This window comes from Delphinapterus leucas, chromosome 14 (genome assembly GCF_059928025.1).
Source record: "Delphinapterus leucas isolate spDelLeu-1000000601 "Yukka" chromosome 14, BTC_Dleu_Yukka2, whole genome shotgun sequence".
In the NCBI taxonomy this organism is placed as follows: domain Eukaryota; kingdom Metazoa; phylum Chordata; class Mammalia; order Artiodactyla; family Monodontidae; genus Delphinapterus; species Delphinapterus leucas.
Window position 1 is genome coordinate 1,182,445 of NC_143142.1, and position 25,308 is coordinate 1,207,752.

Consider the following 25,308-nt stretch of genomic DNA (forward strand, 5'->3'; position numbering starts at 1 on the left):
CACGAGGAAGTCATATTTAACCAGGTGGAGGAATCACTTATTCAACACAAATGGAACCCCAAACTGCTGAAAGCCGCCTGTCGGTGTGGCCGTCGGATTGAGCTTCCAGCCCCTCCTGGCAGCAGCCTGGCCCCCTGCGCGCTCTGGGTGGCTCGCTCCCGCTGCCCGTCTTCTCATCTCTCCGGGAATCTGGGTCACGGACAGCAAGCTGATCTGGACGCAGGTCTCACCCGGGCGAGCGGGGACATCCAGGCAAAACCTCACTGAAAGCTGGTGGGAATGTGGTTTTTAAAAAAATATTTATTTATTTTTGGCTGCGTCCTGTCTTCGTTGCGGCGCACGGGCTCAGTTGTCCCGCACGGGTTTAGCTGCCCCGCGGCACATGGGATCTTAGTTCCCCAACCAGGGATCGAACCCTCGTCCCCTGCCTTGTAAGGCAGGTTCTTAACCTGCCACCTGCCTCTCCTGCTTTGCGGGGGCTGAAATGGCTGTGGCCTCACGCCCCGGTGCAGGGCTGGGGGAGCGGGACAGGCGACCCCTACAGCCGCCCCCATGCCGCGCGACACCCACGCAGCAAGTGTTAGAGGCCAGTGACAGATGACACACAGTAATGAACTCACAAGCCAGACAAGGAAGGAACTGCCCATGGTGACTAGCTAGAAAAGGTGTTTTCCTCCCATTTTATCTGATGATACATTTTCACAGAAACAGGGTACTATTTACAAATATACAGGTAAGAGACTGCTGGTCAAAAATCTTAAACCTAAAATGTCATCAAAAATTAATTTACAAAACCCGCCAACCGTCCAGGAGCCCCAGCGGGATGGTCTGTGCAGGACGGGGCTCTCTGCTCCGCCAGCTCCTGGGGCCCCAGGCCCAGTCGCCCACGGCCGAATCTCAGGAGGCACTGGTCTGCATGTTTTTGGAAGCTGCGAGCATCGCTCTTACTTTGGCCATGAGGTCCTGTGCGAGGAGAGACAGAGGGCATCCCTGAGGGCTCCCGTTAAGTCTTAGGAAGGGGATGCTCCACACAGGGAAGTAGCTCGTGAACGTGTTAACGGGTGAAGACCGAGGAAACTGGGGGCAACGTGCTGGGTGGCTGGGGACACACCCAGGCAGGCTCAGGGCCCAGGAGGAGACGCTCAGGCCTGGCCGGGAAGGAGGAGACGGGGCTGACCGGAAAGGGGGGCCCAGGGACCAGCTGCCCTGGGCAACGCCGACACCACCGCCTCCAGGGGACCAGCCGGGACCCCCGTCAGGACCCACAGGATGAGGGGACAGGGAGTGGAAACCAGCCCCCTTAGAAGAAGATGGGAAGAAAGAGACCCTCCCGCCTTACCTGAGTGATTTTGCTCTGCACAGAAGAAACAATTGCTGAGGAGATCTGACCATCTTTTTCCTGAGAAACTCCCCTAACGCAAGTAAACAGAGAGGTCAGAGGCTTAAAAAATACTTTAAGAAGCCATTTTGCTTTACTTGTTTCCAGTATCCTTAAAAAAGAAATCAACATTATAAATATATGTATTTCACTTTTATATTTTATGTAACACGTTTGAAATATTTCATAAAATGCAACATTACTCAAAGATATAGGGCTTCCCTCGTGGCGCAGTGGTTGAGAGTCTGCCTGCCGATGCAGGGGACGCGGGTTCGTGCCCCAGTCTGGGAAGATCCCACGTGCTGCGGAGCGGCTGGGCCCGTGAGCCATGGCCGCTGAGCCTGCGCGTCCGGAGCCTGTGCTCCGCAACGGGAGAGGCCACAGCAGTGAGAGGCCCGCGTACCGCAAAAAAAAAAAAAAAAAAAAAAAAAAAAGAGATGAAGAAAAGGACAAAAGCACAGAAAGCTGGCGCCACACTCCCAGAGCCTGACCACAACCCGAGTGGGCGCCTCTGGTGCATCGTGAGGACTTTCGGGGCCATGGACACGACACACAAGTGGTGGTCGGGGCCTGTACTGAGTCACGTTTTACCTTTGAAGAAGCCGCACCTTAGATTCTGACCCACCTCAAGTGAGCTGTGGCCTCTGCTACTCACCCACCAGCATCGGAGCACCGTAACGCACACTTGTGGAAGCAGGGGGTCTACAGGCACGATGGAGGACCTGATCCCCTGCCCCCGACCCCCGCCCAGGCTCTGGGTGGGTGGGTGTGGGCGGGCGGCTTTTCAAAACAGGACTAAGTCTGGCAAATGTCCCCCGACAACCACGGGCAGCCAGGCAACGGGGGTCACCTGTGCTGGCACGGGGAGACCGGGGGACGATCAGCGTGGACGCCGACATCCCCACAGCCTGCGCGGTCAGGAAGTGATGGGTTCACCCCTGCCTGCTCGGGCTGAGAGGGAGCGATGGGTGGGTGGGGGTCCTGGGCCCCTGTCACCATGGAGTCCAGTGCCCGACCCCCTCCTTTGGTCACACCGGGCTCCCCAGCTCCCACCCCATACGGCCCATGTGAGCACAAGGCACTACCGGCAGGGAGCCTGGAGAGACCCTGGTTTGGGGACCGGCCGCTGGCACACTACGTGGCCGCCCCACACCCACTCGCAGGGTTCCCCCTGCCCGAGCGCGGGGCAGGTGGCCCAGGGCGGCCTCTGGACCCACCCCTCCGTGTGCGCCCTCTACTCATCTGGAGCCCGAGTGACACCCGGAGGGGGTGGGGCGCAGGGCCCGGGTTCGGGGGTCTGCCAGCCCGCCCCTTCTCGGTGCCCGCCCCCCCCGCCCAGAGGTCAGGGTGGGGTTACCTGGAGCGCTCCTGGCTGGAGCCCCGACTCTCCACAGGAGAGATGCTGGCCGAGTGCCGGCGCGCGGCCTGCTTGCTCGGGGAGGCGGGCTGCGAGCCGGCCTTGGACTTGGTCCGCGACCGCGAGCGCCGCTTCTTCTTCTTCTCGTGGGGGCTTCTGGAAGGAAAGCGGTTTTAGACAAAGGCACAGCGCGGGCTCCGAAGGAGCTCTGGGTGCTCTCCATGGGACAATTCAGCAATTTCACCCACCCTTCTATACACATTGACTCCTTTTCAAAACCATACACATTTAATTAACTTGAAACGGATGGATATAACAAAGTATAAGTCGTGCAGAAGTAAAACGTGGACCACCTTCTCGCCAGAAGTCCTGCAGTCAGATGCCTGTGGGTTTAAAACACCATCAGCACTTTATCGGCATTTAAAATAACCCAAGATAAGTAACCAAGCTCTGTTTGTACTGCTTGTTCATTTACGCTGACTTAATGGGAATTTCCAACCAGAAGTGGAAAATCATCAAAACCCAGCACTGCGAGCACAGACGCTCGGCGTGTCCTTGTGGCCTGAGGCTGACGGCCCCCGGGGCCACCCGCTCTCCCACCGCCCTCGCGGCTGCGCCTCGCTGCACTCGTCCTCGCGTCCTCCGAGTCGCCAAGGTCCGTGACTCCACGTCAGAAACGACCCCCAGCCCCTCCCCCCTCCAGCCCCGCAGCCCGCACTCTGCCTGGGCCTAGCGCCTCCCGCCCAGAGGCAGCTCTCACTCCACTCCACGCCCTGCCCTGTGACCCCCCCCACCACGGCCCTGAAACACAGCAAGAAAGAGGGTATGTGTAGGTGGTGGAAGCGCTGCGGTGCAGGCCCCTGCCCGCTTCTCCTGAGGCCACGGTGGCCGCCCTTCAGAACCCGCTGGGCGCCTGGGCTGCAGGCCGCCCTCCTGCTGGGACCGTCTCCCGGAAAGTCTCCGCAGGCACAGGCCGCCGCTGCTTTCATCAGCCCCCGTCTCAGTTTGTCGCTCCCCGCCTCCTCCCGGGCTGCGACTTGCTGCAAAGCACTAGAGGGCGGATCCCTGGCCGTGGGCAGCTGGGCGACAGGACGGGAACTGGACCTCGGGAGACATCGCCCGATGCCCACGCCCTCGTCCTCAGAGCGCGGCCGGAGGGTGGGCGACGGGCTTCTGGTGCTGTCACTTCCCTGCGTGCCGTCACTGCTCTAAACACGGACGTCCTGGGTCACCGCCTGCACGGCTCACACTCCTCCTGGTTCCTCGGGACTCACAGGCCCTTCCCAACCTGGAGACACCCCGGGGCCTGTCTACACGCCCACCCACCCCAAGACCAGTGCACCTGTCAGCCCGCCTGTCACTCGTCGGGGCACCTCCCTGGGGCGGCTCCCGTGGACCCCTGGTGCAGGAGGCTGCTGGCCAGCGAAGCAAGCTGACCCTCCCGCCGGGCAGGGCGTGGCTTTCTGGCTCTGTCTCAACAACAAGGACCTGGCCCTGGGTGGTGGCAGCTGGGCAACTTCAGTTCAGCTGTGGGAAGTGTCCCTGGTGCGCTGGCCTACGTGCAGGACAGGAGCAAGAGAAGTGGTCCACAAAGAAGAGGCTGTTCCCGGTGCTGGGTACACAGAAGCGGTAAGTGCACACCACAGGCCTACCTCCTACACTGCAGATGTTTTGTGACTTGTTGTCACATGGCTAGGATTTCAAAGGAGGCAGCAAATAAAACGATAAATATTTAGTAGCACGTGACATACGTCCCAAATGATTTCAGCCCCAAATCTGGCTAAGTTCCTATGGCTGCCTACATGAATTAATTAAAGGTAGGTGAGCAATCCTGACTGGCACGGTCAGGCCATGGAGCAGTGCATGTTTAACTCTGTAGGAAACCACCAAACTGTTTCCCAAGCGTTTCAACACTTGGTAATGTCCGTCTGCTTGTTTCCAGCCATTCTGGTCAGTGTAAAGAGCACCTCACTGTGGTTTTAATCTGCATTTTCCCTGACAGGTGACTAAGGAAGCTGAGCACATTTTCATATGCTACCTTCACTGGCTATTTAAATATATTCTGTTTTTCCACCAAGGTATTTGTGGTTTATTTATCAAGAGAAAAGTATTCCTTAGCCCAGATATGCATAGTTCATAGTTTCGAAACACAAGCATGTGACAAACTCCTGTGGAACTCAACCCAAAGAAATTCTTTCCATTCCAAAATAACTTTGCACTCTAAGAGATACCGGCCTTCCGCATCTCCTCAAAATCTCTTATGGAACTGTAACTTCTGTAGACATCTGCATGTGCCTTCTTTCTTGGTTCAACCACAGCAAGCCTACAGACAGCTGCGACACCCGGGGACACAACGAACGCTCCAGCAGTAGGAAAGTGCAGTCGCTTGGCCAGGAGGCTGCCCCACTGAGGCCTCCTTACAGGACGCGAAGCTCTTCTCTTTCACAGCTCAGTGACAACAGCCTTCCAGGCCGATGGAGAAATGGACCTGAAATACATTCTGTTTTGAAATGTCTTTCAAGCCCTCTGCCCCTTTTCTAATTGGGTTGCCTTTTTGGAACTGACATAGGCCTCTGTCAAAGATACACATTGCAAATCTCTCTCCCCGTCTGGGGCCTGCTGATGCACTTTCTTAACTGTCCCTTTTGAATGAAGTTTTTAATTTCAATGAAGTCAAATTTATAATTTTTTTCTCTTACGGTGGCATTTTCTACATCCTCAGGAATCTCTGCCACCTCATAAATGTACTCTCCTTGTTTCTTCAAAAACAGAATGGTTCTAGTTTTCATGTTTAGGTCTGTGATCCATCTTGAGTTAAGCTTGATATTTGGGGTACAGGTCACTTTTCTTCCATTCTGATGTCCAGTTGTTCCATCAAGTTTTGCTGAAAAACGACTTTTCCTCCCTGCACTGTTTCGGTTCTCCACCTTTCGAAGGTGTGCCACGCGCGCCGTCTGACTCCTGTGGCTCTCTAGTAAAGTCCTGGATTGGTGGTAAGAGTCTCCAACTTAGTTTTCAAGGTTGTTCTCGCTGCTAGTCAGTGCGCCAGCATCTACAAGAAGCCTAGGGCAGTTCTGACTGGGACTGTGTTGGACCTACAGATCCTTTTGTGGAGAAGAGCCATCTGAACAACACTGAGCCTTCCAGTCCATGAATATGGACTTTCTCTCCATTTATTTAGGTTTCTCCTAAACATTTTCTCTGAAATGTTTTGTGATTTTCAGTGTAGAGAGATCTTATACATACTTCCTTACATTTATCCATAAGTAGTTTGTTTTTTTGATACTGGTCCAATTAGTATTGTTTTTAACTTCATTTTTCGGTTGTTCTAGGCTAGTATACAGAAATAAACTTAGAGGTTCCTTAATAAGAAGACACAGTTTTACGCTCTCCTTTGCAATCTTTAGGCCTTCTATTTCTTTTTTCTTGCCTTACTGTGGAGGCTATGAATTCTATTACAGAGCAGACATCTTGGCCTTGTCTCTGATCTCAGGGGGAAGGCACCAGCAGGTGTGATGCTAGCTGTAGGTTTTGCAAAGATGTCCTTTGGGAATTCTCTGGTGGTCCAGTGATTAGGACTCCGCACTTCCACTGCTGAGGGCCCGGCTTCAATCCCTGGTTGGGGAACTAAGATCCCACAAGCCACAGGGTGTGGCCAGAAAAAAAAAATAAAGATGCCCTTTACCAAATGGAGAAAACTTCCTTCTATTCCTGCTTTGCCAAGTTCTTTTTTTTCCCCCCTTTTCTCTTTTTAATGAACAGGTGATGAATTGTGTCAAATATTTTTTCTGCATCTACTGAGATGTCATATGATTTTCTTCACTTATTCTGTCAATACTGTGAATTACAATGACTGGTTTTTGAATGTTAAAGAACCTTGCATTTCTGAGACAAACCCCATTTGGTCCTGATGTATTTTATCCTTTTAGTTAATTGCTAGACTCAAATCAGCTAACACTTTGTTAAGGATTTTTGCACTTATTTTCCTGAGAGTATTAGTTTATGAATAAACACATGTGTGTGCACACACATCCACCCCCCCCCCAACAAAACACACCACACTCCACACCACACAGATGTGCACACACTGTCCATCTGCTTTAGGATGGTCTCATGAGGTGAACTGGGAAGTGTTCTCTCTTCTATTTCCTTTGAAGTGTCTATAAAATTGGTTATCCCCTTTTTCTTGAATGTTTGTTAGACTCTACTGATAAAAGTCATCTGGGCCTGGAGTTTTGTGGAAAAGTTTTAATTTATAAATTCAGTTTATTTAGCAGATGTGGAGCTACTTAGATTTTCCATTTCTTCTGCTGTCCATTTGGTAGTTTGTTTCTTTCAAGGAATTTGTCCATTTCACCTATGCTGTTAAATTAACCGGAATGAGATTTATTTCCTTATTATCCTTTTAATGTCTATAGGGTCTTTCATTCTTGATCAATCTAAAAAGAGATTTATCATTTTTAAAATCATTTTCAAAGAACCATCATTTGGTTTTACTGTTTTCCTCTGTGAGTCTGTTTTCTATTTTGCTGATTTCTGATCTTACTTTTATTATTTCCTTGCCTCTATTTACTTTGAGATTAATTTGTTCTTCTTTTTCTAGCTTAAGACAGAAGATTGGTTTTTAGACCTTTTTTTTTTTCTAATATAAACACTTAAAGCTGCTAACTTCCTTCTGAGTACAGCTGCAGAAGGAGTATGTTACATTTTCATTATCATTCATTTCAACATATTTTCTACTTTCTCTTGTGATTTCTTCTTTGACCTATGGGTAATTTAAAATGTGTTAACTTCCAAGTATTTGGGGACTTTCCAGATACCTTTCTACAGATTTTTATGTGGTAAGAAGACATACTCTGTATCATCCGAGTCTTTTGGAATGTGCTGGGACTAATTCAGTGTTACAGGGAACGATTTAGCCTGGTGACTGACCCACGTGCATGTCACGAGAGTGTGCACGCTTCACTGCAGGTGGTAGTGTTTAGCTGGTCAACAGTGCTGTTCATATTTGCTGCATCTGTAGTGTTCTGCTGCCTGCCTTTCCCTTTAGTTCTGTCAGTTTTGTTTCAAGTATTTTAAAGCTCTTTTATTCAATGCACACATTTAAAACATATGTCCTCATGAAGAGCTGGCCCCTTCATCATTATGAAACTGCCTTCTTTATCTCTAGCACCACTTTTTCAAGTCTGCATGGTCTCCTGTTAATACGGCCACACCACCTTTCTCCTTATTAGCACTGTACGGTGTATCTTTTAGATCTTAACCTATCTGTATATTTAAAGTATCTCTTATAAGCAGCTTAGTATTAAGTTTTGCTTTTTAATGCAGTCTGAAATCTCTGCCTTTTAACTAGAGTTTTTAGTCTGCTTACATTTAATGTAATTATTTGTATGGATGGTGTTAACAATCTTCTTGTTTTCTAGCTGTCCATTTGCTCTTTTTCCTCCTCTTCCCCACTTTTCTGCTTTCTTTTGCATTAATAAAGCATTTTTATGGTTCTCTTTAACAGTCTCTATTGGATTTTTAACCTTTTTATTTTTAGTGGTTGCTCTAGAGAATTACGATACGCATCTCTCAATTGTCATAATCTACAATGAATTAATAACACTTCATGTATGATACAAGAACCACAGAACAGCAGCATATCCCCATTCACTCACTCAACAGGCGTTTGCTGATGTGCTCGGTGAATGCTGAGCTGTAGGGATTCAATGCTAAACCCTGCCCCCCACCCTAACCAATCACATACCATTTACTGTCATAAAGCAACCGGGACTTCCTGTTGGAGTGTACTGTGATATGATTTGGCTAAACATTTTCATGAATTTTACTTTTAAAAATATTCACTCTGCCCAGATCTGGATCTCCAAACACTAAAAGGAACCAGGATTCCTAGGAGAAACAGCTGACCCCAGGTCTGGGGCAGGGAAAGCACAAGCTAAGCCTGGAATATCTTGGGCCAAAAGTGACAAAGTACTCAAAGAACAATGGGGCCAAATGTGAGACAATGTTACCATCAAATAGAATATAATGGCAACGGATTGTTGCACAACAAATAAAAAACAAATCCCCAAACCCAAAGTCCACAGTGATACTAAAACAAAGGGGGGTGTTTAGAGAAGAAATGAGGAGAAAGCTGCTGGCCACAGGACACTCACATTGTTCCAGTGCCACCCCACAGATGACTTGTTAGTTCAAAGAGGAAAAGGTATGATTACACAGCAGACACAACCTTAACCAAGTGATCAAACTCAGTGTCACTGGCAATGGGACAAAGGGACACTTGTGTGCCTCCTGGTGTGATGCAATGGGAAGTTACACAACATCACTATAGAGTATTCTTGCTAAAAATACTTAACATGAACACAGCCAAAAGGACACAGTAAGACAAATCCAGAGTGTGGGACCTTCAATGATACAGGTGACCTGGGCTTGTCAAAGTCATGAAATATACACTCACAGGAGGGCATGAGGGAGGGAGGAAGAGGAGGAGAGAGAAAGGAAAGCAAATGTGGCAAAACGTTAACACTGAGTCACGCTACAAGTTACATGCAGATGGGTGTTTTTAAGTAGTAAGTTAAAAACTTTCTAGTAAGTTAAAAGTTTTTCAAAAATAGAAGTCAGGGATCTGCCTGGTGGCGCAGTGGTTAAGAATCCGCCTGCCAATGCAGCGGACGTGGGTTTGAGCCCTGGTCCAGGAAGGTCCCACATGCTGTGGAGCAACTAAGCCCGTGTGCCCCAACTACTGAGCCTGCGAGCCACAGCTACTGAGCCTGCACTCTAGAGCCCGTGCTCCGCAAAAAGAGAGGCCACCGCAGTGAGAAGCCCACACACCGCAACAAAGAGCAGCCCCCACTCGCCGCAACTAGAGAAAGCCCGTGCACAGCAATGAAGAACCAACGCAGTCAAAAATAATAAACAAATTAATTTAAACAAAATGTTAAGTTAAAAAAAAAAAAAAACTCAGTGAAAGAAGCACTGGGTGATCAGCTTGTAGAAATAATCCTTCAAATCTGGCAGAAGGCACTTTCCCCTCAGTTGGGGTGACCTGACGGGATTAAAGTGACCCTGACTTGGTGGACGAATTAGTCACCTTCTGCCACACTGAAGCAGAGACCCCGAAGCTACTCCGAGTAGAAGGACGGAGGGGACAGCCTGACTGCTGGGTTAACAAAACTCGCCTGCTAACAGAACATATTCTTGGCCTACAGAAACTCTGGGTTTATAATCAAGCCCAGGAAATCGACCAGTAATCGTGCACATGTTCACCTCTACTGGGTTCCTCCTGAGTCCGCCACTGTCCACGACCTCTGAGTCAGGGCACAGGCTTGATCCCATCTATCAGGGCAGGGTAGCTAGGCCCTGCAGTAAGTTGAATCTTAACTTCTTTTATCTGACTTATTAAAGTTCTGAAGATAGCACAAGCTCTGATGAATCCTAATATAATCACCATCTTCTCTAGTGATAGCTCTTTTAATGCAAAGGTTAATTTGAGGGCAAAGCAAGAACTCTTCTGTTAGGAGAGATCTTCGGCTCCAAGGAGTTAATTTTAGACCATGCCCTTTACATATACCAAGGGTGATGATAAATTTCAAATGTCAATTACTTGCATAAGGAATAAAGTTTAAAATGGACTCAATTTTCATCATTTCATCCTGCAACAGTCACGTATGCTTAGCGTGGGAGTTCCAAGGCACAAAATGAAACTTATAAACAGACGGAGTGAGTCTGTACATGAAGCCTTCACTGAAATATATCAGTTTTACAGCTCCTTTCCTGATTTTTCTGTTTTAAGAAAAAGAGATGACATTTTATCATTTAATGGAACTACTGCATAACTAGCCGGACTGCAGGAACATTCTTCAGTTAGAAATGCCTTTCAGAGCTGCTCCTGCATGTACACATGTAGCTGAGTCACTTTGCTATACAGCAGAAACTAACACAACATTGTAAAGCAATTACACTCCAATAAAGATGTTAAAAAAAAAAAAAATAACTGCTCCTGTTGAGGATGTTTGCTGATGGAGGGGCGTCTCTGAGGCAGGCTTGGGTGATGGCTGGGTTCATTTGTCCAAGAACGGTGGACACCTGAAATGCAGATTTGTCCTCTGGCAGACCCTGGAAGGTTCTGGAACCCCGGGTGTCCTGACAGCAGCATGGCATCATGAAGTCTGAGACTACGATGGGCAACAATGGCGTCTTGCCCTTTTCTGGGTGCCTTGGTCACCGGGCCAGCAATGCTCCTTGTCTACCTACCAGAGCCGGGGCCTGCCTTAACTCCAGTGCAGGGACACAAAAAATGGGAAGCCCTCATTCTCAGAGAGAATGGAAATACAGAAGCCAAGTGACAAAAAGCGTTCAGGTGGCATCACCCACGCTGGACGGGACGATCCCCAGATGGCACCCCTCAGCCGAGAGGGAAACGCCCACTGGTCCACCGGCCATGCTCCTGGCTTGGGTCCTGTGTCTCCTCAAGTCAGTGGTGGTGCCAGGGCCTCTGGTGGCAGAGGTCAGCCCCGGAGCTCTCTTCCTGGGAGCGGGGGCAGGGGCCCTGGCTTGCTGAGCGTCCAAGGCCCAGACTGGGGGTGACGGCGACATGGGAACCAGCCTCCCTCACTCTCCTCAACTAGACAGGTCTCTCCTAGCGGTCAAGGGGCCAGAGGACGGGCCCTCTCCCTGCTCTCAGACCCCACGAGGACCCTGTGGCACTCTCCTGGGAGCTGCAGCCGAGGCGTGGCCACCTGGGCAGCAGGAGGGATCCACCTGAAATCTGAACTTCGGATTCTCCTTGTCAGTCGCCCCTCCACTCCTTTCCCTTCTCAACACGTGAAGGGTAAGGAGCTGCGTGTGGGGGTCTAGGGGCAGCTAGGCTTGGGGGAAATGTGACCCCAAGAGCTCCCAGCAGGGCCAACCACCTGCAAAGACAGACGTGTTCCAGCACAGGCAAGCGCCCTCTGCTTCTGAGCTCCAGAGCAGTGAGAACGCTGCCAGGATGACTCGGGATCGGCCAAAGCAGCTGCTCCCCGGTTCCGGACAGCTCTGTGCCGGAGACGTGGGAGCCCCGCCTTCCAGCGCAGGTCCCGTGTCTGCGAAAGCTCCGCCGCCTACCTGGACCGGGTCCGCTTCCTGCTGACTCCAGGGCTGTTACTCATTCGGTAGGCAGTGGGGACACTCCTGTCCTCCCGCCGTCTCTCGGGGGAGTGCGCTCGTCTCCGAGGGGACCGGGACCGGGACCTGGCAGAGGAAAGCAGGCATTTCAGTCCTGTGTGGGGTGGGCAGGGGAGCACCTCCACTGCTGAGACGGAGGCCAGCCCTGGCCTGAGCCCGTGGGGCGTGGTGGGTCCCTGCCTGTCCTTGCAAGGCCCGCCCCCAGCCTCCCTACTCTGCTGACCCGGAACTGGATCCAGGCTCAGAGGCAGAACGCTCATGACACCAATGCTAAGCTTCTAAGTGGGGCACAACTCATGCTGAGGCTGGAGCCATGGGCTGCTGGTGCGGACAGTCAGCAGGAGCCAGCTCCCGCCCACTGGGTCCCTGCAGTTCCTGGCGGATGCAGGCCCGCTGCTGCTCTTCCTTTCTCTTGCCTTTGCCCATCTGGTCTCCCTAAAACACGTTCAGCTCACTGGTATTGCTGTCAAAATTAGGTAAGCAAAGGCAACAAGGTCCAAGTGAGCTGTTTCCACTTGTTCTGAACACTGGCAAGAGGAAGAAACTGAAACGTGATGAAGTTCGAGGACCCCCTGGAAATCTCTCTTGTTTGCACTCATCTTATGGCCTCTCAGCATGAGGAACAGGCTGCAGGCCCACTGGCAGGAAGCCTGAACCTTCAATCCAATTCAGACCATGCCGTTCCCATGAAAGTTCTGGCTAAATCATTTGTTTATGAGATGTCTAATATTTTTTCTTCCCTTTCCTGTGCCTGGAAGAGGACTACTCTATTCGTGCAGTGCCGTGACCCACACACGGCAACCGTGCCCCAGACACCAGCACGCAGAACTCCAACTCGAGACCCTCACCCACGGGGCCACGGTCCTAACGGACGGCCCTTTAACAATGGGTTTAGGACTCTTATTTTAGTTTTTTGTCCATTCAGTGAAATTACTGTTTTGGGGAGACCTGAAATAAGCAGAAATCTGGGGGGGGGGATTTTCTTTCCGTTCTGTTTCTATGACAACCCACTCAAAAAACGATATACAGAAGAGGTTTTGATTTTGTCATCTAAAGAAGTTCTACACTGAATCATTTTAAGTCACAGTAAAACCCCCAACAGCGCACACCGTTGTTGCAAAGATCAGCTTGTAATCACATTCCACCCTCTGTGTCACAGGGGGAACGCTGAGTCACTCCTTTTTGAAAAACACCGCAGCCACGGAATGACCTGCTCCGGGAGAAACGCGCGCGCCTTGGCTCTGGGGCTCCTCTGACACAACTGCTTTTCAGCTTATACAATGGTTGTGATTTTTATTTCCAGAGCTTTCCTAAGATTTAAGTAACGATTACAAAGGTGAGGTCAGTCAGACACCTTGACATTTTACCAGGCTTTCCCTCAAAAGAGCTCCAGGAGTCAAATCTGTTTGTGGTTGAGGCTGCCCGATAAATGCCTTGCTGTGCTGCCGCCACTGCCGAGCTGCCCTGACAAGGCTCCGAGCTCAGCATCCCTGGGAGGCCGTGGGTCTGTGGCACGGAGGCACACACTTAACATTCAGAATGACATGCGCTGGGCTGCGCGGTGCTAGAGCCCCGAAAAAAGCTCTGCTCAATCAAAGCCATAGCACCTATGGAACGCTTAAACACAGACTTCTACAATAAACTCAATAATCAGGAAAATAAATTAGTTTTTACTGCCTGCAAATCCCTAACTTTGACATACAATACCACTTTGCAGTGGCCACTGGTGCTTTCTTTGAAGTGAAGTGCCTGTTACCAGTAGATTCCAAGTTACCTGGGAAAAAGCCCACCTCAGAACGAAGGGCCATGAGCTACACCAGATGATACTTAGGTTTTATTTTAATTAAAGAAGCTCCAATGCTTTTATTCTGTAAAGTAGGGTCTGAATATTGCTACCATGGCACAGTGCAAGAAACAGAAAGTCCATTTTGTAAGTAAATCATCTGTATAACGTGACCAGAGGCCTTCTCATAAAGAAAATGGAATAGTCTGAATTAAAAAATTTTCAAGCATGATGCAACTCAGATTTTTTTTCTTAAATGATCATAATGGTTTGCTTTCAAAAAGAGTCATAAGGAGACTTCTCATCTGAATGACAGCGATATTTATAAATAGCTTCTTTCCACCAGTGTTTAACCATTTCAGGAACCCACTTCCTCCATTCCTGTTACTTTACTACTCACAGGTCCTCACGGAACTGAACAAGCAGCAACGATCTGGTACCAAGGATCTGGTACCAACCAGGCTGGGGACCTGGCAGCAAGGATCTGGTACCAACCACGCTGAACAAGCAAGAGGCTCCCAGGTTTTAGTTCTTCTCAAGCTTGAACCGTGGACCCGACTTCATCCGCAAACCCTTCCTCCCCTCCTGCGGGGACAGCTTCTCCCCGCAGCGCTGTTACCAACACGGCGGCCACGGCTCTGCCTGGGGTTATGACTCACTTCCTGGACACCAGCACGTGAACCGGCGTCTGGGGGAACGTCAAGCACCTCATCCTCCTTTAAGGGCCTGGATCAGGAGATTAAACCAACCACCCTCACCGGTTTGCTACGCAGTTTATCAGGGGGAAAACGTAAGGAATTACAAATTTCAAACTAAAATACGACCCCAATTTTGCCCGCCTGAGTTCTTTTTGAACATTAAATAGAGCACTTGCAAAAGCCACATTAACCCCCAGCTCCCAGGCCCCTCCCCGAGTGAAAGCCCTGAGGGAGCCTGACCTCTGGAAGCCACACGGGGGGCCCCTGGCCCTCCTCCACACAGAGCACCTCACGCCGCGGGGCTGCAGAGTTCCACCCAGAATCCCCCCAACCTCAGAACAAGCGAAACCAACCCCCCACCAACTAACCAACTACACGAGGCCGCATGCGATCTCATCAAAAGCCTTACAAATGCGCTGCACTTCAAGCTTCGGTCTCATCGAGCTTTGGTTTAAAATACCTACACTGTTACAAGTGGATTTTAATTTTAGGCAGTGAATTGCATGAGTACATCTTCATCCCATTAAGGTATAAAACCTAATGTGATATAAAAGTAGAAAACAACAGAGAAAGAAGTCTTATACTTTAATCAATGTTGATTCAAAAGACACCAAATACTGTCTTTCGGTAATCACTGTGCTTTCTGAGAAGCAAAAGACTGATTTCCAAAACTAAAAATTTTTCTATGACAAATTCACCTTTGGAGAGCCAGAGTCATCTATAATTTAGACATATTTGATAAATGGGACTTCAACCATATGAGCATTAACATATTAACATAAAAATTACTTATGACATAAAAGCTTTTTAATCTTAACTTTCTACATTTTATACAGGATTTCAGTAACTTAATATACAAGAGAAAATATATTTCAACTGTAATATCCTACAACAAGTAGAAAGAAATATTAACAAAAGTCATTTTACTTGGAGCTGGCGGTAGTCTTTTTAAAACAATTAGGTTGTGTCAGGCCCAAGAAACAAGTCTTATATATCCTGTGCAGACGTTACGTCTGTCATGGGCTAGTCTATCTGGAAAGACAGACAGTTAAAGAGAAAACTATGACAGTATCATTAGCAACTTCAATATTTTGGTTAAAAATTAAATTTCTTTTTTTTATACTTCAAACGATTCATATCACCAAGAATACCAACCTCTTTCATTTTGTAACTGTTTATTTTATAAATCCAGTTGGATCCCTAGAAATTATTAGTGTGAGCCTGGATTAAGAAAGCAGGTCTGTAACCAGCTTAAGAAAAAAGGCAGTATTATCAAATAAAACTCACTCTTCTCAGAAATAAGAGCTGAAGCAGGATTCTACCTGGTGAAGGTGACTTATCCGACTTATGTTCCCAGGGCCCAGAGACCCACCACGAGACAGCTGGTCTCTCCTCCGTACCTCTGATCAGAGACCTGCAACCCGCCTCTGGGCCCTGAGCTCAGAGGTGGTCTGATTTCAAGGAGCGTCACTGCCACATATAAGCTGTCAAGGCAAATACTCCTGGACAAATACTTTGAAGGTTTGGTTTTATAATATTATTTTTAAAATATTTTATAATAAAGTTGCACTCTGCCTTGACATTTTATCTAAACTGCAAAATCAAACATCTGACTTAGTGAACTTAAGTCAGCTGATTTAACTCAAATTAACTAAAAGTATCACACAGATACTATTGAGATTAAAAAAGTGTCTGGGAGTTATGAAAATACTCAGCTCTTTTTACAAACATTTTAACTATAGGTCAAATTAAGGTAAAACTGGTGGTTTGCCATCACAGAACTCACACTAAAAATTTTTTGAACTTAACTTTTTCTTTTAACTGAAAATTACAAACTAAGGATTAGGATTTTGCTTCCTGCAGTCGTCAGCACTGAATATATGAGAACAATATAAAATATACTTGTATATAAAATCTGTAAATCTATTCTAAAATAAAAAATATTTTAAATGTATTAAAATAACATACAAAATGACTTACTATTATATATAGATAGTCAATAAATATCACACAAATCCCAGAAAGTTAAAATTCCAAGTGTTTCACGAACACTTCCAGTTCTGAACAGACCAACCTGGGGGAAAGGTCTGTGGCCATCACATCTGACCAGACAGGCTCACTTCAGTAGTAGACACGGCACCTACTATATGTGCTGAGCACTCACCATGAAAACCTACTCATTTCTTACACTAGGAAACAATCTAAGGAATCCTGAGAGTTACCAACCCCCTAGATGGGGGTTTATGAATGCATTATACTCTCTTTGAGCCCTGGAATAAAGGATAACTAGGAAGAATTTTACTGGGTATGTTATTACTCAGAGGGCTTGTACAGGCCTATTTATTTATTTCCACTATATAATGTTATAAGAAATTTTTTCAAATAAGAAACTTTAAAAAGTTTTGATATATACATACAAGTTTCTGGGGACTTTCAAAAATTGAAAATATGTCAGCAAAGTTGTTCATTTAGTTAAACAACAAGCTCTGTGTGTGTGTGTGTGTGAGAGAGAGAGAGAGAGAGAGAGAGAGAGAGAGGGAGCGGGAGAGGGAGGGAGGAGTGATGGAACGTCTAAAGAACTAGCAAAAATGCACAGAGCGGGACTTCCCTGGTGGCGCAGTGGTTAAGAATTCACCTGCCAATGCAGGGGACACGGGTTTGAGACCCGGTCCGGGAAGATCCCACATGCCGCGGAGCAACTAAGCCCGTGCGCCACAACTACTGAGCCTGTGTTCTAGAGCCTGAGAGCCAAAATTACTGAAGCCTGCACGCCACAACTGCTGAATCCCGTGCACCTAGAGCCCGTGCTCCACAGCAAGAGAAGCCACAGCAATGAGAAGCCCGCACACCTCAACCAAGAGTAGCCCCCGCTCACCACAACTAGAGAAAGCCCGCGTGCAGCAACAAAGACCAATGCAGCCAAAAATAAATAAATAAATAAATAAATTTATTAAAAAGAAATGCAGAGAGCCAAAGATCAAATTTATTCTAATTTCATTGTAGACAAGTGTAAATACTTGTCAAGCCTTTAAGGTCTGGTCTGGGTAAAAATCGAGAAAGCATGTTGTCCTAGGATATATTTAAGACAGGCAGATGTGTATACAAGTACACTTTTTTTTAAACGTTAAAAAATAAAAAGTATAGGGCACCTGCATTTTTCCCACGGAAAGGAAAGAACTAACAGCAGCTGTAGAAGAAGAACTAGATCAGTACAAGTGCTGTGCTAAAGAGAAACTGAGAGAAGTCCAATCAACGTTCAGTGAAAAATCAGAAGGCGTGAGGTAAGTTTTAAAATTAAAACTTTGCTTTCCTGAACCTCCTGCAAGCCAGGTGCTTTAAAAAAAGCAAACACCTGCCTTACTAACCAGCAAATTCTGTGGCGCTTACAGCTTTCACGTTTATTACTTCTGTTGCCTGAAACGTTAAGCTGCCTCCTCAAGAGCTGGCTCCTTGGAAAGGTGGTTTTGGGTTGAACAGTGACTGTGGGTGAGAGATGTGGAGAAGCAAATTAATCGAGAAAACAGGTGTGTGCCACTGTGCTCCCTCCTTTATGCGCACTTGTAGGTGCTGCGCCAGGGAAGCTGAACGCAGCCAAAGTACAAATCCTCCTGCTTCGCCACCTGCACACTCACAAGGAGCTAGGCTGGGAAAGCCTGCTCGCTCACACCAAGCAAAGACCCCAACCCTGTGGACCTTCCACACATTTCAGCCGATATGCTAGGCCTGCTTCTAAGCCCTGTTAAAATGTAAATACCTCTATTGTTTAAAAAACCTGGCAGTAGCTGATGAACCTTAGAAAGTCAGGTTAAAAAAATATTTTGAAAAGATCTTATTTGGGTTGGCAGGGCGCATCTCTCATCAACACACGCAGGTGTGTGGGTCTGTGCTTACGGGGAGCTGGGCTAGGGAGGCTCCATCCAGCTCTGCTGGTGAGCAGGTGTGGGGGTCTGCACCCACACCAGATGCACGGCCGCGAGGGCGCCCTGCACACCCACCTCGAGCGCCGTGCTGTCCGATAGGCACTGGGAAGACAATGCTTTGCTTTCGAGTGGGATCTAGACCTGGACTTGGATGACGAATGGTACTTGGGAGAGCGTGATCTTGTTCGAGACCGTTTTTTGTGCTTTTTCTTTTTCCTCTCTCTCTCTTCTTCTCTCGGCGGGTCTTTGCTTTTGCTTGAGCGCCCTTCCGGAGGCTTAATGTCTAAAGTGGGCAGAGGTCTGCCTCCGGCCAGTAGAGGGCAGGACACAGTACTGGCTTCCTGGGAACAGAAGCAAACGTCTGGATGTTAACAGGGAAAATGCGACATTTAAAAATGTGTGTTTATAAGCTTCCGACTTTGGGGCCCTCTCACCAATAACAAACCAACACTTCTTAGAGCGGACCACGCCTCCCTCTGTGGTGCTAAAAATCCTGCCCTGGCATCTTAGGGAGAATGATGGCTCCTTCGAAGTCAAGAGCTGAATGCCCACCTCTCCCGGCCGAGCCTTCCCGTGCAGGGTTCCCTCCCAAGCCTGCTGCGCTGTGGCAGCTGGATTTGACGAAAGGAACGTGGCACGAAGGGCACTGTGTTAGGAAAAGAGCCCCGCTTGCTCTTTCGTAAATAATTGTGACTTTCCACCGAAAAGGAGATTCCTCTAGTATCGCGTTTTGATGAACCTCTACTCTGCCTGAACCAAAAGAGGTTCCTCTTTGATTTTTAAAAAACTCTTTGTCACAAGGAAAATACATTTCTCTCCTTCTTTCTTTGTACCTGTGTGAGGGGATGGATGTTAACTCCTAACTCCTACTAACTTACTGTGGTAGTTATTTTGTTCTATATGTAAGTGAGATCATGCTGTGTACCTTGAACACACAATGCTGTGTGTCAACTGCTAACCAGAAAACTGTCACTCGCCATCTGCTCTACAAGGATGAAGACACTGGCCACTGCCGTCGCTGACTTCTGACACCCCCTGAAAGGAGTGGAGATCAGGAAGGAGGCCCTCGGTGCTCTGGGAAAACCTGGCAGAACAGGCCTTCAGATAGAGTTTCAGAAGATTTTATGGGCCTAATTTCTTGCATCTCCTCATGCCTAGAAAAGCACTAACATCATTAATGGTGACATCTGCTCCTCGTGACGAGCAGCCACCTTCTGCCAAGATGTGTGCTCGACTGCATGCACCCCCTCACCAGAGTCACTTATCTACTGACCCCCGGCCCCCAACCTCTGCGGAGCAGTTCCTCGGCGCTCCTGAGAGGCTGTCTCCTGGGCTATCATCCTCATGTTGCCCCAAATAAAACTTAACTCACAACTTTCACGTTGTGCACTTTTTGTCCATTGACACAATTATATCTCAGTAAAACTGAAAGAAAAAAATAAAGCCACTAATGGGAATCACAAACAACATAACCCCATCAGTGCAAGTCTGCCGTGCTCCACACATGTGAATGCACCACACCACGGTACCGCACTTAGTAAGTTATCAGTCATCCTTAAAAACCTCTTTACCCAAGCATGACAGACACACAGAAGAGTGCACAGACCTTCAGGACGCTGCCTGCTCAACTCTCACGGTGGGACACCAGCACACACATCAAGGAGCCACCACCCTCAGCGCTGTGGCATCCAGAGCACGCCCATCGCTGGGACTTTACTGTAAAGTGCTGGAGACGCACACCTGAGGACCACATCGCACTCTCCGATGGCAGGAATGAGAAGCTGCCTGCATGGCCGTCAGAAGGGTGCACTCCTGGCTCACTGTGGTCCATCCCAGCAGTGAGTCAGTACAAACCAGCTTGAAAGAATGACGTGGTGACATCCTATGTTTATTGACGTTAACATTTGTCCACATCACGTTGTAAGATGAAAAAATGAAAAACCCCAACAAACCCAGAACTCCAAAAACCCACCACTGGTATTTTACATTTGCAGCTGTGGCCACCCACCTGCAGCCCTTCCCCTCGTCCTGAGAAAGGTCATTTCCTCAATTCATTTACATGAATTTTAACTACAGCCAGCAGAGATATATCGAGAAATCTGCAATGTGTCATTTTGTGCCTCGGAGGATTCAGCTGTAAGGTTTACGGAAAACAATCCCAGGGAGGGGCTGCAGGCCGGCCCGTCTCGTGGGCCGCGTGGGTGCTGGGTGCTGGCTGCTGGCTGCTGCCGGGTGCTGGGCTCTAGCAGGACCGGCCTCCCCTCTCTTCTCCGCAGGTCCATTTGGACAAGGCCAACTGGATGAGGGAAAACAGCACTTTGTGCAAATGGTTCTTCTAAAGTTGCGCTTTTTGCCCTGGCGGTGCTCCTGCGGCCGGACGAGGATGCCACCCTGGGTTAGGGGTCAGGGCTGCGACCCGAGGGCAGTGCTCTGCCTGCCTACTGTTTACACTCACAACGCCGCCTCTCACACCTTCCCTCCCTCGTGAGCTGAGAGGCAGCAGGGCCGAGAATCGCTCAAGAGCAGTAGAACAGTACGCTCTGTTCCCAAAGCAGTTTGCTCTTTGTAGCCGGGGCCACCGCAGAACGGGGGGCGCACGGGCCGCCTGCCGTTCCTGGCTGGGCTTCGCTCATCTCCTCCATGTCAGTGCTGCCCAGTTCATTTTTAAGGCTCTGCCTAAATTGTCTCCAGGGAACCCATTTCATCGTGAGACAGTTCTTCCTATCAAAAAGGTCTTTCTCACTTCAAAATCTTTTAGTGCAATAATATTTTTTGGGTTACATTTAAAAATAATTGGTTGTTGTTAAACAATTCTACCATGTAGAAATGAACCTTTACTTCTAAGAACACCTAACTCCCACTCTGGCACTCCATAAACTTATATACAAAATGATATGTTAAGACTAAAATAAATAAAATGTAGTGAGCTTTCTAACTTTAAAGGCTAGCGGAAGGGAAGTGCTGGCTGTGCCGCCAGCCGTGCTGCCTAGTAGAGAACCCTGTTGCCGCTCGGCTGCAAGAACCAGCTTTTAGTGCATTTAAAAAATCCCAGGGCTTCCCTGGTGGCGCAGTGGTTAAGAATCCGCCTGCCAATGCAGGGGACACGGGTTCGAGCCCTGGTCCGGGAAGATCCCACATGCCGCGGGGCAACTGGGCCCGTGAGCCACAACTACTGAGCCTGCGCGTCTGGAGCCTGCGCTCTGCAACGAGAGGCCGCGACGGTGAGAGGCCCGCGCACCGCGATGAAGAGTGGGCCCTGCTCGCCGCAACTAGAGGAAGCCCTCGCATAGAAACGAAGACCCAACACAGCTAAAAATAAATAAATAAAAATTAAAAAAAAATCCCAGTAACTGTGGACTCTAAATTAGGAATATATACATGGCACGAACAAGGAGACGGAAGTAGGGGTAAGAGGGGCCAATGAGCACTTCCACGCCGGATGCACGAGGCCTCCAGCAACGGGGAGTTAGTGGTCATGGCCCCAGGAGCCACAGGGCAGTCAGGGCTGCTGCAGAGATTTTCCCCGGAGAAGCAGAGAGAGTCTATTTTAGAAGAACTGAGACATGGTTTCCATCCTTTATCTAAGTGGTTTGTTGAGTGAGGAGAAACACAGAATGGCTGTCTTTCTCCCTCAGGGTTCTCCCTTCCTGCACATGAGGACAGAGCCACGGTACTAATTAGTGATGATCAGTGCTGCACTAAACGGGGGAGAGATGGGAAAACACACCCCCCATGATGGACGTCTGCAAAGGATAAGAACCAGGTGGACGAGGCACACTGCAGGCGGCCAGTCCAGGACAACAGGAGAGGGTGAGTGGCAGCTTATTAGATGAATTCCTATTTATACGTTATTGCCAACCTGATAATTTGTACCTCTGAACTTTATTACTGCTTCTTTTGCCTTTATCCTAACTAACGCCCGTCATTAGGAATACTTATTTCACCACTGTGGTTATAGTTTAGTACTTCATTTTGAGGCGAGGGAATAAGTGAATCAATATATTCAAAATATAACTCGTAATTAGGTCATGGGGTCTATTTATTCCAATAAAATGATTGATTACCCTTCACCATTAAAGTGAAAATCAGCAACTGAGGTGGGGGGGCCTTGGCTGGGCTGAATTAAGATGATGCATTGTGACGACCTCACTGTTTTTTTCAGCCTAAAAGTACTAAGAGGATATTTTAAAAAAACCCGGCAGTTAGACTTGAGAATAAGAAAAAAAAAAAGGATAACCAATCCCACACGCCCAGGGGCAGCCCCCCAACAATGGTGACCCCAGGGGCAGGCTGTCTGTGCCAGCACGTCTCGGGGTCCTGAGATGTACGCTCTCCCCAACATGGCTCCACTTCTGAAACCAAGCAACCTCATGACGCGTCCCACCACGCAGGGCGGTGGCTCTCGTGACCGACCGCACCAGGGGGAAGCAGGCGCGGGTCACGCCCTTCATGCAGGGTGAGGCTGAAGAGACTTCCAGGCCGCCCGCACTGCCAGACAGGACGGCTGGATGCAGGAGCTCTACCCAAACACAAGCCGAAGGGCCTGGCCTGCCCGGGCCTCCAGGGCTGCTCAGAGGCAGGGCTTCCGTTATGTCCAGGTTCGGGGAGCGGCCAGCACCCGGGACACGTCAGGACAGGCGTGTGTTCTGGCCTCTTCAACTACACCCAAGGCGTTCCTGGGTGCACAGCTGGCGCAGGGGGCACGGACTCAACAACACAGAGGGGTGGTTCGTGGATATTAACGACATGAGCCACAGAACTATTTCAGGAAAACATCACTCGGGCTGTTCAGAAAAGCGCGGTGGCCCCCTGCTCTCTGCAGCCCGGCACCCTCTCCCCTACTTGCAAGAACACCGTTGATGTGGACAATGGCCCTTCCTGCCCTCTCAGTGCGTGAATTCCGGATGAAGATCTCCAGCTGAAGCAGAAGACAGACCAGAACATTCTGCTCTCCCCGGCCACCGTGCTACGTTGAGGGAGAAGCACGTGACCCGAGTCTGGCCCAGGTCAACAGATTCAAGACCAGACTGAGCGGGGCGGGGCTGCGGAGTGAGGCACTGAGACAGGGGCCGGAGGGAGCAGAGCTGCGGAGCTCAGCCCACCCAGGAGGCTGAGCCTGCAGAGGAACCCTCGAGACATCCGTGAGCCCCAAGCACGCTGCGCCACCCTCACAACTCGGAAAGTGAACCCAGCTAGTTACTGGACTTGCTTAAGTCATCTGGGGGCCGTCGGGTGGTTTTCTAGCACGTGTAATCAGGGCCCTGGCTGATGCAGCAAGCCAGGCTTTCAAACTACTGGAAAAGAGATTTAAATGCCCAGCTAGCTCTGTAATCTAGACCTGGCTGCAGTGATGGAAACGTACTGTTTCTGCACTGCCCCCCACTGCAGTTAGCTACCAGCCACGTGCGGCTACTGAGCGCTTGAGATGTGGCCAGTGTGATCAAGGACCTGAATCCTGAATTCTAACTGAGTTAAGCTGAAATTGCCACGTGTGGCTGGTGGCCATACTGCACAGTGCACATCCGGAAGGAGTCAATGGCCCTGCTAATTTGTACTATAAATTATACGAAAACCCCAAGACCAAGTCACTGCTGAGTCAACACCCTCCCTGCAGCCCCACACCTCCCTTATCTAGTTTCTGAAGGCGCCTGGCTGAGGCTCTGCACAGGGTGACCCGTGAGGAGCTGCCTGTGATGCCCGCGGGGGACACAGCAACAGAGCCGTGCGGCAACCAGTGTCCAACAAGCAAAGCGGCCTTTTGGGGATGGAATGTTAATACTCCAGCAAAAATGATCAGAGCACAGATCATCATGGGGTAGAAGAACACATAGGTTGGTCTGAGTCATGACTGGCAAAATCAGGAAGGAACGTGAGAAAGATTAGTCATTTATAAGAGTATTTAAGGGCTTCCCTAGTGGCACAGTGGTTAGGAATCCGCCTGCCAATGCAGGGGACACGGGTTTGAGCCCTGGTCCGGGAAGATCCCACGTGCTGCGGAGCAACTAAGCCGGTGCGCCACAACTACTGAGCCTGCACTCTAGAGCCCCTGAGCCACAACTACTGAGCCCACGAGCCACAGCTACTGAATCCCACGTGCCTAGAGCCCGTGTTCCGTAGCAAGAGAAGCCACCGCAATGAGAAGCCCACGCACCACAATGAAGAGCAGCCCCCGCTCGCCGCAACTAGAGAAAGCCCGCGCGCAGCAACGAAGACCCAACGCAGCCAAAAATAAATAAAATAAGTAAATTTAAAAAAAAAAGAGTATTTAAAAACTTGTGCTCCTTATTTTGGTAACAGTGGGAAACAATACTGATCAGTCTTTGTTCACAATAAAGTATTTGTCAACAAATTAGCACACAAACTAGCAACTATTATTTCCTGCTGCGGGAAAATAAATTGCTCAAAAGCAGACTAACATACATTTTAAAATAAAATCTTATTTCTGAAGTAACACTACATTAACCACTAAATGGGATAATTATATAAAGGACTCAAGATATATTATACGTTTGAAATCAGACTTTGAAACGCATCCTCTAAAACCGCATTTGCAAATGTCTACCAGTGCACATCAAGCCAGAGTCTCCCCAGTCGACCTCGCAGGCAGGGCAATCGCCCAGGTCTGACTGCTGAGGCCTCCTTCCAGATGACCCTCTCCTGCCCTCTAATCAGCTGTGCCCGCTCAGAGTGCTGTTGCTGCCGTATCCACATTCTTCCGTGGAAACGCAATGCAGTGGTTCAGCCTCTCCCAGACCTGTCCCCATCGCCGTGCTGGTTCTGCCCCTTCCTCCACAGACCCTTCATTCAGTGGGGGGTTGGGCCAATCACTGCTGCCTGCGCAGGCTTCACCCGCCTCCGCAGCTTGTGGGTCTTTGGCCCCAGAGTGCCCTCGCCCCCGTCACCTCTCCAAATGACCATGGTTCCCCAAGACCCTGCTCAGTCCCCAAGCACTCTACGGACCCTGCCCTGTGCCACCTCTGCTGTCCTGGGGGCCCGGGGCCCTC

At 49.1% G+C, this 25,308-nt stretch overlaps 1 protein-coding gene across 4 annotated transcripts in view; it reads right to left on the reverse strand.

Annotated features, from left to right (window-relative positions):
• Nucleotides 1–25,308, reverse strand: part of SFSWAP (splicing factor SWAP) — an 83,115-nt gene continuing 57,807 nt past the window's right edge. For 2 of the 4 annotated variants that reach the window (XM_089894329.1, XM_089894330.1), the window contains exons 14-19: nt 18,380–18,645; nt 11,844–11,969; nt 2,736–2,891; nt 1,582–1,734; nt 1,340–1,412; nt 1–963 (exon numbers count right to left, since the gene is read on the reverse strand). In XM_089894329.1, coding sequence (XP_089750455.1) covers nt 898–963; nt 1,340–1,412; nt 1,582–1,734; nt 2,736–2,891; nt 11,844–11,969; nt 18,380–18,645 — 840 coding nt within the window. In that variant the 3' untranslated portion in view covers nt 1–897. Of the gene's footprint in view, nt 964–1,339; nt 1,413–1,581; nt 1,735–2,735; nt 2,892–11,843; nt 11,970–17,749; nt 17,865–18,379; nt 18,646–25,308 lie in introns of those variants that run through there. The other 2 variants (XM_022598146.3, XR_016387448.1) reach the window with 2 other exon arrangements.